The sequence below is a fragment of the Aulonocara stuartgranti genome, assembly GCF_965226115.1.
Source record: "Aulonocara stuartgranti genome assembly, chromosome: 9".
NCBI lineage: Eukaryota > Metazoa > Chordata > Actinopteri > Cichliformes > Cichlidae > Aulonocara > Aulonocara stuartgranti.
The window spans coordinates 13,370,923-13,387,554 of NC_138960.1; the positions used below are offsets into that span (position 1 = coordinate 13,370,923).

Below are 16,632 nucleotides of genomic sequence, written 5' to 3' on the forward strand. Positions count from 1 at the left end.
ATATATGGAGAGGATTGTGAGTTGGGCACCTATTAAAAGTGAGGATGTGAAAGGTCTTCAGTCATTCTCTCTTTTTCTTAAAGGATGTTCGAATCTAACACAGCAAGTTGTTTATATGAAGGAGTTGGATTTGCCCTCAAATATGAGAATGGTTGTTATGAAGCTTCCATACAAATTGAGGGAAAAATGGAGAGTTGTTGCCTATGAACTGCAGGAACAAAATGGTCACAGAGCAGTGTTCACTGATCTGGTTGCCTTCATAATAAAACAGGTGAAAGTAGCATCAGATCCAGTGTTTGGCAACATCCAAGACTCACAATCTGGAAGCAGCTTTAAAGTTTCAAGTTCCACCAAGCAAAGAAAAAAGGGAAGTAGTTTTGCCACTAATGTCAGTACAGTGCCAGGAGTCAAAACTCAATCAACTGTTCACAAATTCCACTGTTCTGCATAGTTGTTTGTTTTGTTCACACAGCAATCATTTACTAGAGAATTGTAAGCAGTTTAAAGCTAAAATGCATTGGGATAGGTTGACTTTTATCAAGGAAAGGGGAATTTGTTTTGGTTGTTTAAAAGTTGGTCACACAAGCAAAGACTGTAGGAGTCGTTCGGATTGCAAAGTGTGTCACCAAAAGCACCCAGGGGTTCTTCAAATAGAGCGAAAAGATCCAGGAGTACCCTCAGAACAAACTCAACATATGACAAGCTCTGATGTCCACTTTTCAACTGCAACCACTCAGACATGTGGGCATATTGGGGCTGGTCATGAAGTTAATGTAGTTTTTCCTATAGTTCCAGTTGAAGTTAAGAGCCAAAAGAGCAATAAAATTGTGCAAACCTATGCGTTTTTGGATCCTGGAAGTTCAGGTACATTCTGTACAGAAACCCTGGCAAAAAGACTGAATCTTAAAGGTAAAAAGACCAATATCCTTTTGAGAACAATGAGTCAAAATAGGATTGTTAGTGCACAAGTTCTGTCTGGTTTGGAAGCAAATGATTTCATGGCGTTGCCAGATGTTTTGACTCAAAAGACCATGTCAATTTCTACAGTCAATATTCCCCAGCAAGGCGACATCGATCAGTGGCCTCATCTTAAACCTGTTAAACTTCACAACATTGATGCAGAGGTGGAGCTACTGATAGGCACTGATGCTTCCAATGTTTTAGAGCCATGGAAGGTAAATGGTAAATGGCCTGTATTTATATAGCGCTTTACTAGTCCCTAAGGACCCCAAAGCGCTTTACATATCCAGTCATCCACCCATTCACACACTGGTGATGGCAAGCTACATTGTAGCCACAGCCACCCTGGGGCGCACTGACAGAGGCGAGGCTGCCGGACACTGGCGCCACCGGGCCCTCTGACCACCACCAGTAGGCAACGGGTGAAGTGTCTTGCCCAAGGACACAACGACCGAGACTGTCCAAGCCGAGGCTCGAACCGGCAACCTTCCGATTACAAGGCGAACTCCCAACTCTTGAGCCACGATCGCCCCAAGGTGATAAACAGTGTGGAGGGTGGACCTTATGCTGCAAAAACAAAAGTTGGCTGGGTCATAAATGGTCCCCTGCGCACTGGAAGTAACAGTGGAAATAAAAACAACTGCACTGCTGTAACAGCCAATAGGATTTCTTTTGAGCGTCTTGAAGAAATGTTGATTAAACAGTACAATCGTGATTTTAATGAAAGATCCTCAGAGGAGCAGACTGAAATGTCCAGAGAGGATATGTGTTTCATGGATATTGTTAGTAGTTCAATAAAACTTATTGGAAATCATTATCACATTGATTTGCCTTTCAGGAGAGAAGGTCCCAGCTTGCCAAATAACCTCTGTGTCGCGGAGCAGCGTCTCCAGAGTCTCAGACGGAGATTTGAAAAGGATGCTCATTATAAGGATGAATACACTGAATGTGTAAACAACATGCTTGAACAAGGATATGCCAAGCTTGTGTCTGCAGATGAGTTGCACAAAGATGATGGAAAGCAGATCAACTTCCAGTTGAGAGAGCACTGGGTTTACAGTGGTGCATAGAAACAGACAAGTTCCAGTTCAGAACCTCCCTGCAGGACCGTCCAACAACCAGAAGGGGCATTTTGTCTGTGGTCAGCTCACTGTATGATCCTTTGGGAATCTTGTCTCCCTTCAGTATGCCAGCTAAACTGTTGCTACAAGAGCTTTGCCAAGAAAATTTGAAGTGGGGTGAAGTTATTCCCCACTCTCTTTCCCAGCGGTGGCGTGATTGGCTGGAGGATCTCCAGCTGATTTCAAAGTTCAAAGTGGAATGTTGCATTAAACCAAGTTGCTTTGGAAGACTAAATAAGGCACAACTTCATAATTTTTCTGATGCAAGTCAAGATGGTTATGGAACAGTGTCATATTTAAAGTTGGAAAAGAATAACATCATGCATGTTGCTTTTATCCTGGGAAAGGCTAGAGTTGCTCCTCTCAAGCAAACTACAATTCCCAGGCTGGAATTGACGGCTGCAGTTCTTGCAGTTCGAGTGAATATGCTGAGTGAACAACTCAGAGGGATTGGTGTTTCCTCCAGATTAAACAAGAGATCTTGTGCTTTTTAGGCAGGAGTGTATAGCACTACACTATTTTTTTTTTTTTTTTTTTTTCAAATTGATTACATTGTAATGTGAAAAAGTTACTTGTGACAATGTTCCTCCATGATGGAGTCCAAAGAAAGCAATCTACAATTTATTTGTCTGTTAAGATTGTGTGTAATGTACAGTCACATTGCATCTATTACACATATGCTACAGGGTATTGGCAAACCGTGCCTTTTATGCACAGTAGTGCCTACTAGGTAGGAACTAACATCCAGGTGTATATAAATTCTAAATTCTAACCCTGCCTCGTTCTGGGCTGCATGATGAGGTTTGTATAGGCATCTGGACTTTTACAATATCTACAGCCTTCTTAGTCTCTTAAAGTAATCAAAATTAGGCTATTGTGTGTTACTTTGAATTACAATTGCCAGAAGATATACAGACTAAGGCATTGTGTTAAACATGGTGAAGTAAGAAAGAAAGATCCCATCCTCACTAAGGTGTTATTTCTTATAGTATCATTGCCACTTCAATGATTAAAAAAAAAAAGGTACATAAACTCTCCCATGCTAGAAGTCAGGAAAAGAGATAAAGAGATCAAGCCAACTGTCACGGATGCTCTCCAGCTCATGGCAAGATGTCATCTGAGACATTGGTACAAAATTATTATTATAGCATAAATATACTGCGCAGGACTCTCAAGATGCCTCTGGTAGAGGACCCGAGCTTGAAGGATAAAGACCACCATATGACACAGTAACTTTAATAGATATTCAAGCAACAGGCTTTTATTTCTGGGGTAATAACTGCTTGAGTTACTGCTGCTGTGCCCGTGTATGGATGCAGCAGCTCTTTCCCTTTAGAGGCAACATATTGCTGCACAGATTTAGAAAACAAGAACACTGACCAAAACGTGTAACAGAGCCATTTTTCTCATCATGGTAACAGCAGAAAAATGTTTTACTCACCTCCTTTCGAAATCGTAGGTATTAAAAGAACTATAACAATCACCACATACAAGGCAGCAATGATGATATGCATCACTGGACTGCAAGGAAGGAAACACAGTTAATTTTGAGTATTCTGGGTAAGTCTTCTTCAGACATCAAAGTCCCATCGTTCCTGCAGTCAAAGGCATTTCGTTTTGTGCACAAAGTCATGTTGGAACACGAAGACTTGGAGATAAGATCATGAAGGATCTTCCCCGCCCATCTTGTAGTTTTATTAAATTTTCTTTTTAGCAGAAGAAAAGGTTGAATGGATACACATATCATAACATGTGCCATCTAAAGACACTTTAGACTCAAATCTTCCAGATTTTGCAACTTTACTCCACAGGCAATTAATGCCTTTAACATTTAACACATCACTTCAAAGACAGCATTTCAACAAAATCCGTATCCCATTACTGTAACTTATATATATTTCACTTTTCACCTTTCAAATTCTTTCAGATGTATAACAGTAAACAACAACATAAACTGACTGACTACACTGGTCAAGATTTACAGTGATACAGGAACATCTGAGGTTGTTAGCACTGTTGCTTCACAGCAAGAACGTCCTGGGTTCAACCCCACCATCAGTGAAGTTTGCATGGCCTACCCATGTTAAAATTTGTAATGATGGTGCAGTTATTAGCAATGTGATCTTGGGCCTTTCTGCATGATTCTACATGTTCTCTCTGTGCATGTGTGAGTTTGATCCTCATGTATCGATTCTTATGTAATATTTAATGTATAAACACACAGGAAGTGAAAAGAGACAAGTAAAAACTAAATATTCCCCACAGCATGCTAAGGCTGCAGCATAACTCCTCTCTGTCCATCTGTCAGTGTATGTGTTGTAGTGATGTTTATTTCCCTTTTTCTCCAAAGGTGACTCCTCCTGGTTCCTCGAGTACTCTGCCAGGCACTCACCTGTCAGCAGAATACAAGCTTTAGTTCACATTGTAATACAGATATTCAGTAAATCAACATACAAACACCATCCGTGTAAAGATTTATGCTTCTAAAGTGAAACAGTGAAACATTAAAGCACTATTAATAAATAAATATTGTGCTTTTAGGTTCTTCTTTTGCGTCTGGTTCAGTGAATTTTGGTTGGAACGTGGTGAAACTTGATGTTTGGAATAGGTGATAGCTCTGCCTGCTAACAAGCCATTATTTATAGTGTTACATGAAGTCTGGAGAGTTTGGGTGTTTTTAGCGGACTTTTGTGTATTTACATAACTGCTCTTTTAATCATTGCTTGTTTTCGCTGTGTTTGGTGGTTGTAGAAATGGGTTAAATGTGCATTTAGCTGAGATTCTAAGGTTTCTGTGGATGCTACATAGGCTGATATTTGCATAAAAGGCTTGAGGTCTTTCTCTCTGTATAATCATAGAGGGTCACATACCTCTTGAGCCCCAGTGCCCCTGTATGAGGCTCAATGGGGCTTAAGCTGTATGTTGAAAATTTAACAATAACCTGCAACACACCCAGTGAGCTTGATGTAATCTGACTCACTGGCTACATCATGTGGCAAAAAGTTGTTACTGCAGGTAAATGTTTTACAGTCACATGATGTAATCTCTATGAGTGCTGTCTGAGTTCAAAAGTAAGTAAACTATTATAACTATTATACAACACTGGTTGGTCATTGTTACAGGGACCATGATGGGGACAACTGTTTTAAATATTATCTGGTCGTGGACTGAAGTGAAGGAGCAGTAGCTCAGAAACTGAAACAGGAGTTTTAGTGTTTAGTTAAGCCTCTAAACTCAATTACAAACATTTCAAAACTATGTTAGCTCCTATCATACTCTGTCCTCTCGAGCAGAGCACCTGTTTGCAATGCTTTTGGGAAACCAGTTCCCAAACCCCCTCTCTGTAAAATCAGTATTGCAGTTCAATAAAAAACGTTTGTTTTGTTCTTTAGTACCAAGAAGAGAACCTCCTGCATGTTGCTTTAAACTCCAGACCAGCAGGTGGAGCCAAATCAGCTCTGAACTGGTGGAACAACCTCCAATAAATCCAAAGTTCACCTGGAGAATTCTTACCTGTAGAGCAATTAAGCTGTTAGTGTCTGTTTATCTGCAGAGGCGAGAAAAGCTGTTTGTGCTCTTTGCTCATAGAGTTTTTCTCAGTTTGTGCCCTGGCCTACTCTAAAGGTGACAATCAGCAATTAATTCTACACCCAGGTCAAAAATGTGTATAAGAAAATTGGCCTAATATAATATTATTTATAAACATACCTGTTCAGCTGTCCAGTGATTAATTACATAAGTACATGGAGGCAGGGACTCAGAACAGTCATATTCCTCAGGATGAGCTGTTCTAGTTGGGCCTCTTGTCAGCTTTCTCTCCGACACTATAAGCAATCTAGGGTTTTTTTCCTGGAAAGTTCATTTAATCTTGATGAACAAGTGTTTTTTGTAGTTAAATTTGGCTTCTATCACCTGCGCCAAATCTCTAAAACTAAGCATTATGTACCGCACAAGGATCTCGAAAAACGTATCCATGCTTTTGTGACTTCCAGATTATTATGTCCAATCTGTCCCTCTTCACAGATTACAGCTTGTTCAAAATGCTGCAGCTCGCCTCCCAACTGGAACTGGAAAGTTTGCTTCTATCACTCCAGTTCTAGCTGACTTATATTGGATACCCATCAAATATTGTATTGATTTTAAAATCTTGTTGCTTACTTTTAAAATCATAAATAACATTGCACTGAGCTATCTCACTGACCTCCTCAGCCTGTACACTCCAAGTCGAGCACTAAGATCATCTGGTTAGTTACTCTTGGCGCAACCTAGGTCTCAGCTGAGGACCCGAGGCGATTGTGCTTTTGTCTCAGCTGCACCTAACCTCACAAACAACCTTCCTGCGACTATTTGTGCCTTGAACTCAATTCAATCTTTCACATCATGGTTGAATACTTACCTATTTAATCTGGCATTCCTGACTAGCTAGTGCCGTCATCTCATCTATTTTAATCTTATTATTGTGTATTTTTTAGTTTCTTAGCTGATATCTTATATGTATTAATTGACTCTATCTCATAATTGAGGTCTGATACCTACTTTATTTAGCCCACACTTCTGGTGCGTTAAGGCCCTAACACTAACAGAGCCTTAACACTTTAACAGAGTGGGAGTGTCACCACAGGGCTTAAATCTGGGACTCTCCACCATTTGAACCTAGAACTGAAGAAACTTCATTTCGCCTCAGCTGTCTCAGATCAACTCCACATACAAAATATGAGAACAAGGGACAGTGTTTCTGTATATATTCATTAAAACATTTTGAATCTTTCAAGCAGGCTGAAACTCTACATCTGTATTTTCCTTTTTCTTTTATTTTCTTGTTTTTTGTAAGTACAAAACAATACTAGGTAGAGCAATACTGGTTCATGCAAATTTATTGAGCTATATTGTTTATTTCTTGTGCTTCTTGGGACCCTGTTTTGGTTACTGATCAAAGGGTGTGGTGAGCTTTGACTGTTTGTTGCTAGTAGGTTTTTCTCTGGTTCAATCTGGGACCCTGAGACGAAAATAAAACTGTTATATGAACACCGTCTGTTACAGATTGATAAATTAAAACTATAATTTTATTGTTAGCATAAGCTGTTAGTTGCTACTTTAATTAGGTCCATGCCCAAATTTATTGATGTGTTGCTTAATTGCCCTGTGGGGATAAATAACGTTTTCTGATTCTGCTTTCACAGAAGTGTCATCAATGACCATATAGTGTATATGCTGGGACTGGAGAGGACCAGCACACCGGTGTGAAAAGAGCTTTGTGTAAAGACAGCGAGTTAATAAAGTTTTAATCCAAATAGTGTCAGATTGAGAGCAAGAACCCTTTTTATTGTTTGAGTACAGACAGCAACACAGAACATCTGAATAGAACCTCTTCAAGATACCGATTTAAACTTAAAAAAACACTGAAATCCTATTCATGCAATGATCACTGGAGATGCTCCATCAGTCCTCCTGTCAGTCACCTGCTTCACTCTTCCCTCATTCATGTTGCTTTGAGTGAACATGAACCATCACATTTTTATTATCTCAATAAAAACCGCAGCTGGTAGTTAAAATCATGCAGTTTGTAGGTGAAAGTGTAAAATATCCCAGTCATATCGATAACTGGGACGAGGTCACCTTCAGTTCCATCAATCAAACATGAAGCCGATTAGCTTCCTTTCACATTATTGTAATGCATAAAACATTGACGTTGCCGGGCGACACTTGGGTTCCCACTGCAGAAGATCCTTTTTTCTTCAGCTCCCTTTGATTTACACTTACATATCAAACTTTTTTCTTTTTAGTTATAAAGGTTTGGAATCTTTAGTTGGATGAATCAGAGGAACGTTTGGTGTATTAACAGCTCACAGGAGACTTTGGTTCTTTAAATCCATGAAGTTCAACTTCTCTGTTAACTGAAATTGAGGGGAAAACGCATTACAACGATTAGAATTCATCTTTATTGTTTGAATTTCCAGATTGAAGAGGCTTTTGAACTCTGAGATTTACTGAGCTATTGGTTTCACCACTGTCTGACACTGTCATGCATCTTTTAGATCCATGAGATCAATACAAATATACAAATTATTCCAGTAGTTCAGACAGAACCTAGTTTTACCTCTTTTCCTTTTGCAGTACAGCAAACCCCTGCAGTAATTACTATAATAGGCATGGATGCATTTTCCAAATTAAAAAACAAGGTGTAGAAACAGTAACAAAGGGGGCCCAAGTTTGTCGTAGGCTCCAGTATTTGAGTAAATTACATTTCACCGTTTGTCAGCAGGACTAAGAAGAGAACCTTTTTCTTCCTGCTTGTTGCTTTAAACTCCAGACCAGCAGGTGGAGCCAAATCAGCTCTGAACTGGTGGAACAACCTCCAATCAAACCAAAGTTGTTCACCTGGAGAATTCTTGGTGGAGAACCGAGTTGGTAATGTCTGTTTATCTGCAGAGGTGAGAAAAGCGGTTTGTGCTCTTTGATTAATGAGCCAAAAATTGTTAAAGCTTCTTCAGAGTTTTTCTCAGTTTGTGCCCTGGCCTCCTCTAAAGGTGAGGAGAGCCTTTGTAGTTTTGTCATAGATAGTTATTTTTATACATTTGAAAACTTGCTGTGATTGTTGATTGTGGTTGTTTTTTTTCCTGGAGTAATCTGGAAAAGCAGCAGAAACCATCAGAACTAGGTATTATTATTGTGTGAGGGTGTTTTCTATTATTTGTTTCAATTATTTGAATGTTTTAACCAAACTGTACATAAGTGGTATTTCTGTGATTGTGAGAGTACGGTCTCAGAGCCTTTGTGACTTTTAGTTTGCTGAATGCTCTTGCAGCTTTCACTAAGACCTGATCTGTTGCTATTGTGATGAAAAATAAGTTGAACTTTGTACAGAAGTGATTCCTGCAGGGAGGGATCAGGATGACCTCCTTTAAAGCCACTCCCAGACCCAAAAGCTTGGCTCTTGGGTTCAGATGGATTTGGACCTGCTGGACTGAGGGGCATTAATTAGCATTCAGTTTAATTTTCAAATCATATTATCTGCCTCAACTGGCATTTGTGGATGCACAAAATGTATCTGCAGAGTTTTGTTGGATGTCCATCCCAACAGTCAAATTTGCATGAAGCTCAGGGGTTTCAAACATAAGTCATTACTCCAATCCGGCCCGCTGGTTGGTTAATCGGTGCTGGTAATTCCAATGTGTTTAATCTCACAGGTGATTGGTGATAGGAAGAGGAGACTTGAATGGATTCTTCACAAAAGGTAAAAAAAATCTGTCTTTTGTTAATGTTATTGTGTGTATCTGTTGAACATCTGTTGTTGTTAGACAGCTGTTCAAAACCTGTAACTTATTCAATAAAAGCAAAAGAATATTTGTAAATTAAAAAAGGTCAAGCACAATGCATATCTTATTCACATTCTTCATAAACTGCATTTAAATTACATTTAAAGGTGCAGCAAGTATTTCTTTTGTTGCAATTACATAACAGCAGAATGTTTTGCTCATAAATATGTGTATAATTTTCATCTTCCAACAAACTGATGCGTTCTCATAAACGTAGAATTGGGCACTGGTTTGTGGAAGCTACTATATTATCTTCCCTCTGTACTCTATATGTGACAATTAAATATTTTTTGATATTTTAAATTTTATTTTACTCAGTCACCCCAGAGTAACTTCAAATGTTCTGCCTGGCGTTTATTTAGTGGGCGCATGCTATCAGATCACCGTTTACTTGATAATGCCAGTGGAACATCCACTATTTACTGTGGATGAGGCAAAACTTTGAATGGATTTTATTTAGAGGGAGTCAGTGAGGCTCACTCCTGTGACCGCTATGCTGAGGTGAGGGTCAGATGCATAATCTGAGCTTGCAAAGAAACGGACAGAATATTCTCAACAACTCGACTCCCTATTGCTGTCACATGTCAGAGGTGAGCTTCACTGACTATCAGACTCCTTTTACAAAGATTTACATCCTCCTCCAGAGTAAATACAGACAGACACCAGGTGATGTAAATGTCAGACTGACATGACAGCCTACACTCGCTACAGATAGAGATGTTTGTCCTACAGCAGCCGTGATAGGTAGCACTATGAACTTAAAGTAGGAGGGATAAGAAGACAGAATTTAGTTGACTGCAGTCTGCTGCTGACATGTAGCAGTGAGATTTTAAACTCTGTACTTTAAGTGACATTTTCATCAAACTTAAGATTAAATTATGTTTTTTAAATGAACCTTTTGACACAGGTAACCCACAGTGACTATTCCAAAAGTAAAGTGGGAGAAATTGAAATCGATAAACCTAATAAATATTTATTATTTGTGTCTGAGGGTGGCCGGTGGTGGTTAGCACAATCGCCTAACATCAAAAAGATCCTTGGGTTCAAATCCACTGGAATGAAGTCTTCATGTTCTTCCCTTGTGTATATGAGTTCTCTCCGGGTACTCTGGCCTCCTTAAATGAAAATTGTAAACTGGCTGTAGGTGTGAATGGCTGTTTTTCTCTCTGTGTTCGCTCTGCAATTGATTGGTGTACTGGACTGGTGTCCAGTGTGTACCTCCCATCTCAACCAGGGTCACCTGGGATAGGTTTCAACCTAACTGCTACCCTGAATTAGATAAACAAAAGAAAATATATGAATTGATGTACCTGAGCAGAGTCTTATATAGATGCTAGTAACTCTGCACAGTGTAGTTTGATAACTCTGGTATCAAACTGCATTAACTTCATCCACATCATAGGTTACCCTTTTTCCTTTACTGGTAAATAAATGGTAAATGGCCTGCATTTGTATAGCGCTTTTATAGTCCCTAAGGACCCCAAAGCACTTCACACTACATTCAGTCATTCACCCATTCACACACCCATTCACACACCCATTCACACACACATTCACACACTTTACTGCATCTCATTGGTTTGTTTCTCTGTCACTACAGGAACAAAGAAGCAACAACCGAAAGAGACCTCGGCACTCTTCCGATGATGACAATGCTAACCTCACACAAGCAAAGAGAGAGAAATCATTCACTTGTGGTCTTTGTGCAAAGAGCTTTATCACAAGGAGGCAGCTCGGGAGACACCAATGTTTCCACAATAAGAAAAGATGCTTCTCTTGTGTTGACTGTGGAAAATCTTTTACTACAAAGAGTAACTTGACGAGGCATAAGCTCATCCACACTGGGGTTAAACCATTCAGCTGTGACCAGTGTGGAAAGTCTTTTACTTCGCAAAGTGCCTTAAAATCACACCAACTCATCCATGCAGGAATTAAACCATTCATCTGTGATGAGTGTGGAAAGTGTTTTACTCACCAAAGGAACTTAAAATCACATCAACTTATCCATGCTGGAGTTAAACCATTCATCTGTGGTGAATGTGGAAAGTGTTTTACTCACCAAAGGAACTTAAAATCACACCAACTTATTCATGCTGGAGTTAAACCATTCATCTGTGCTGAGTGTGGAAAGTGTTTTACTCACCAAAGGAACTTAAAATCACACCAACTCATCCATGCTGGAATTAAACCATTCATGTGTGGTAACTGTGGGAAGTCTTTTACTGTGAAGGGTCACTTGAAACAACATCAGCTCATCCACAGTAAAGCAAAACCTTAAAGTTGTGACTAGAAATGCACCAGTTCTACGTTTGGCTGGTATATCAGTCTGATCCAAATGAGTCAACAAGTTGGATCAGATATTGGTGCAAATCTATTGCTGTTCACTGACTTCAGTTATGTTTTGTGTAACACTTGTTTAGAAGATTTTACTGCGGTCACAGCACCATGAAGTATTGCTACCAACTCAGTTACTATCGTTTCGCTTCAGGTGTTTCAGGTCAACTTGACGAACAAAATATTAGAACAAGGGACAGAGTTCCTGTATGCGTTCGTTAAAACATTTTTGAAGCTTTCAAGCAGATTGAAACGGTACCTCTGTATTTTTACTTTGTTTGTTATTTTGTAAGTAAAAAGCAATACTTGGTAGATTAATAGTGGTTCATGCAAATTTATTGAGCTATTGTTTATTTCTTGTGCTTCTTGGGACTCTGGTTTGGTTGCTGGTCACATAGGTGTGGTGAGCGTTGACTGTTTGTTGCTGGTAGATTTTTCTCTGGTGTTCATTTAACATAAAACTGTTGCATAAACACTGTCTGTTGATGCTACAAACTGCCAAATTAACACTATCATTTTATTGTAAGCATAAGCTGCTAGTTGCTACATTGAGGTCCATGCCCCAGTTTATTGGTGTGTTGTTGCCATAAAATTCAAAATGTTCTTTTTTCTTATAATTGTACATTTTTATCAGTTTTTGTTTTCAACATTTTATCACGTGTAAAACATGTCTTTATAAGCTTTTAAATCATTGCATCCTGTTTGTAACTATCTTCGTGTCCATTTTTGTTTTTACATATTTACTCTTTATTCGGGGCATTGGACAGTGAAAATGGGAGTCTGATTGCCCAAAACCCAAATAAAACATTTTTTGCAGTGTAAAGGTTGTGCAGTCCTGATCAAACTGAATTAATGTTTTAGTCAAATGGGTTTAAAACACAGAATTGAACTTCATCTTTAGCTCATTTTCCAAAGTTCCCTCACTGCTTAGAAAAACAATTTGAATTTTATCATGTACGCTGAAGTTGAACGATTCAGCTGGGACCAGTGTGGAAGGTCTTTTGCTCAACAGTTCACTCCATTCAAAATCATTTATGTACAGCATAATACTCAGATTTTAGTGCTCTAATGGGACCATGATAATCAGCTCCATTAACACTTGTACTTGACCTGAATTCTGTCAGGTCAAGTACACATGTAAGATGAAACACCATAAAACCAACTACACTGGGGTTAAATGGCACCTCTATGAGCCGCATGGTCAACGATGTCACAGAAGTGTCATCACTGACCATATAGTGTATATGCTGGGACTGGAGAGGACCAGCACACCGGTGTGAAAACAGCTGTGTGTAAAGACAGCGACTTAATAAAGTTTTAATCCAAATATTAGTGTCACATGGAGAGCAAAGACCCTTGTTATTGCTTGATTACAGAAGGAGAAACAGGACATCAACACAGAGCCCAGATCACTGGAGATGCTCCATCAGTCCTCCTGTCAGTCACCTGCTTCACTCTTCACTCATTCATGTTGCTTTGAGAGAAAAATTTGGTCCAGCCATTTAATCGTTGTGTATTGTAGGGTCTACCTTACAAAAAAATAAAAAAAAAAGCACCTTGAGGCGACTATTGTTTCTTGGCACTGTAAAAATAAAATTGAATCTTGATCTTCAAGGCTTATCCGTATCAGTAGGCCTCAGCTGATGTGGTGTTTATAGAGCTTGTGTTTATGATCACTATGGACCAAATGTTGGACATAGCTGAAAAGTTAAGTACATATAGAATTTCCTTTGGTAATGACTGAGGTGATGTAGATGGTTACAAAATCTTTGGTACCCGTAGTAGTCTGTCATAATTTTGTAGTCCCATAGAAATCTTTCCAGCATGCAGATAGCAATGCTCTTATCTTAGAAACCCAAACACAGATGTAAATAGATAAATAAACTAAATACAAAAATATTTTAAAAAGTCAAAAACCTGATTGTCCATCACATTTTTATTATGACAAAACCTGCAGCTAGTAGTTAAAATCATGCAGTTTGTAGGTGAAAGTGTAAAATATCTCAGTCATAGTGGTAACTGGGATGAGGTCACTTCCAGTTCCATCAATCAAATGTGAAGCCGAATAGCTTCCTTTCACATTATTTTACTGCATAAAACATTCATGTGCCTGGTTGACAGTTGGCTTCCCACTGCAGAAGATCATTTTTTTCCTTCATCTTGCTGTGGTTTACTCTTACATATCAAACCTTTCTTAAAATTCAGTTATTAAGTTATGCAATCTTTAGTTGGATGAATCACAGGGAAGTTTAGTCTATTAACAGCTCACAGGAGACTTTGCTTCTTTAAATCCATGAAGTTCAACTTCTCTGTTAACTGAAATTGAGGTAAAAGCATTACAACAATTAGAATTCATCTTTATTGTTTGAATTTCCATTTGTCAGACTGAAGGAGTTTTTGAACTCTTATTCTGGAACTTTTTACTGAAATTATTTTGGCTAAGCTGAATTCATCAAAGTAAGATCTCAAGTAGGGAATTCTTATTTGACTTATCTGGCTCTAGGGAATATTTAGATTCATGTGTGAGAAAACTGGTCCTAACTCCATGATAAAAATGTTCTCCAATATGATAACTAAAAGCACGGTGTGCATTTTTATTCACAATATTTACTTACATGTTGGGTTCACCACTCTCTGACGCTGTCATGCTGTTTTCTTGCTGACCTGAGACATGTTTTGGATCCATAAGATTGATACAAATATACAAATTATTTCAGTAGTACAGGCAGAATGTACTTTTACCTCTTTTCCTTTTGCAGTACAGCACCAGGCAGACTGACGATAGGATGCATACGAGTACTACCACCCCTGCAGTAATTGCTATAATAGTCATGTGTGTATTTCCTGAAACAGTAAAAGAATCTGATTTTTAAATTTCTCCTGGATGCCTTAATATGTTTATTTTGTTTGTATGTCAAAGAGATTTTAAAAGTTTTGAATGATTCTTGCTTTTGTGGATTAGAAGGATGCAACATAAATTCCTTTACCTTGACTTATTCGAATAATGGTGTAATTAATCAGCATCTCCTCAACATTACTAATCTCACATGTGTATATTCCCTCCTTCTCTGAAGATAAGCCCAGTAATGTGAGGCTTCCCAACTCTGATACAGCCTTCACATGCTGCTTCCACTCCTTTGAGACTGTGTAGTTGGAACCAGACCCAGTCTTTTCCAAAATTGCACGATTAAGGAATCTCCAAATGAGGCTTGTTGGAGAAGTGTTAAAGCTGGGGCAGGGGATTGTGGTTTCAGTGAAGCTGCCAGTAACTGAAGCTGAAACAAGAAGGTTGAGCATATGCCAGGTATAGATGAACAGCCTACACATGAAGTGCTTCTGTGTAAATCTAATGCATGTGTTTCAGTATTCAACAATAAGCAGCTTTCAACCTCATTTCCTAGCTCATATGTGAGGTCATACTCACGTAGCTGCCTCAGACTGGCTCTCCTCCTGTTCCTCTGAGTGCTCACAGTGCAGCTGTAGACTCGATCACTTTCATTGAATGAAGCTATCAAAGAACCGTTGATGTTGTAGAGCTGCTGCTTGGTCTGCTCGACTGTTGTTGTATTCTTGAAGGTCACCTTGGATGGAGGTCTGGTTGACCAGGTGAGCTCAGGTTTAGGGTAGATGCCCTCTGAGCTGCAGGTGATCCTGTTTCCTGCATGCTGAATGCTGACTTTGACTGGGGCTGAAAAATATAGAGTAAACCTGTGGCTTTTCAACGTAACACTACAACTGCTACATATATTAGAGGTTGGTATAAATCTTTTGAAATATCGAGCACTTAAAAGAAAAGGAAAATCCCCCAAAACCTCAGATTTTTCATACTGTGCACTTTAAGGTTGATAAATGAATCCTTTTCTGTATTAATGGTGCTGATGTAGCAGCTGTATCTGCCCTCATCCTGAACCTGCACCCCTGTCAGTTGGAGTGAGGCGTTTCCTTTGGAGAGCTGGTCCTGGAACAGCGATGTCCTGCTTCTGAATTGTTGGTCCTGGGTTCTGAGCTGGTCTTTGTTGCCATAGTACAAGTATACAAGAGGATGTCCCTCTGACAAGTGCATCCAGTGGATGTATACTCCTCTAGTGTTTCCCTGGAAAGTGCACGGTAAGATGCACGTTGTCATGAAAACACAGGAAACTTCAGTATCTGAAACATCAGATAAAGACTGTTAATGACTGATGAAGTTTTGCACATAAAATATTTTGCAGTAACATGAAGGGAAATATTAAAGTGAGCCATTTCTCAGTCTGACTCAGCTGGTGCTAGTGAATGCTTCACTCACCTCCTCTGGAAATGGTCAGAATCCACAGAAACATGACAATCACCAGACACATGGTACTGCCAATCATGGTAATCCTGATCCTGTAACATGTCATTTCACATGGAGCACTGGACTGCAGAGAGATTTGTTTGTATTTTAGAAATGTAGCTTTCCCTAAGGGGAACAGGCTTTTATGATTAATGTTACCAAAAGTATCCAATTTACCTGCACAACTTCATGATGGAACCTGCTGAAACAGACATGAGACAAAAGGAAGTCCAAAGGCAGGTAACAGCCCTGTGAACACCTGCACCTGGTATCAATTCAGCCATGTGGGCTTAATTAGAGAGAAGATGGAAACAGGGCAACATGAGGGAGAGAGAGAGAGAGAGAGGTAGAGGTAGAACTTGGAGCATGAGAATAAATTCTAACCAGTGCACACAGTTAATCCACATAATCCACACACATAATCCAAATGTAATATTCACTGTGTTGTGGTGATTACAGCTGGTTAGAGTTACTTTTTAAGTACCTTCATGGCTAGTATCAGTTTAGCTGTACAAATGTACAGCTGTACAAATGTACAGCTAAACTGATACTAAAATGAAGGACAGTAGGTAAACTCAGATTTTAAAAA

The 16,632-nt window shown here is 39.2% G+C and overlaps 2 protein-coding genes and 1 long non-coding RNA gene across 4 annotated transcripts in view; 2 read left to right on the plus strand and 1 right to left on the minus strand.

Moving 5' to 3' along the window:
• Positions 1-16,632, plus strand: part of LOC309714707 (uncharacterized protein) — a 138,142-nt gene that overhangs the window by 74,194 nt on the left and 47,316 nt on the right. The gene's annotated exons all lie outside the window — the stretch shown is intronic.
• Positions 8,321-12,488, plus strand: LOC309714851. Its single transcript, XR_014279055.1, has 3 exons — positions 8,321-8,512; positions 9,269-9,315; positions 10,998-12,488. It is a non-coding gene; the product is annotated as an uncharacterized lncRNA (long non-coding RNA).
• LOC309713682 (CD276 antigen-like) lies at positions 13,661-16,306 on the minus strand. 2 transcript variants are annotated; one of them, XM_082545484.1, is made up of 8 exons: positions 16,221-16,306; positions 16,017-16,096; positions 15,560-15,880; positions 15,156-15,419; positions 14,719-15,006; positions 14,474-14,575; positions 14,347-14,395; positions 13,661-14,047 (listed from the first exon to the last, which is right to left on the minus strand). In XM_082545484.1, exons 1-8 carry the CDS (start codon positions 16,256-16,258, stop codon positions 14,044-14,046), a joined length of 1,146 nt encoding a protein of 381 aa, XP_082401610.1. In that variant the 5' UTR covers positions 16,259-16,306; the 3' UTR covers positions 13,661-14,043. The 2 variants fall into 2 exon arrangements, with proteins under 2 accessions (XP_082401610.1, XP_082401611.1); XM_082545485.1 differs by having other exon boundaries at positions 16,017-16,128.

Bases quoted from the DNA above. Each gene is read 5' to 3' on its own strand.
- LOC309713682 (XM_082545484.1), bottom strand. From the start codon at position 16,258: ATGTCTGTTTCAGCAGGTTCCATCATGAAGTTGTGCAG. The intron at 16,097-16,220 runs GTAAATTGGATA...GACATGTTACAG, and splicing joins TCCATCATGAAGTTGTGCAG to GATCAGGATTACCATGATTG. The intron at 15,881-16,016 runs GTGAGTGAAGCA...CTGATGTTTCAG, and splicing joins TCTGACCATTTCCAGAGGAG to ATACTGAAGTTTCCTGTGTT.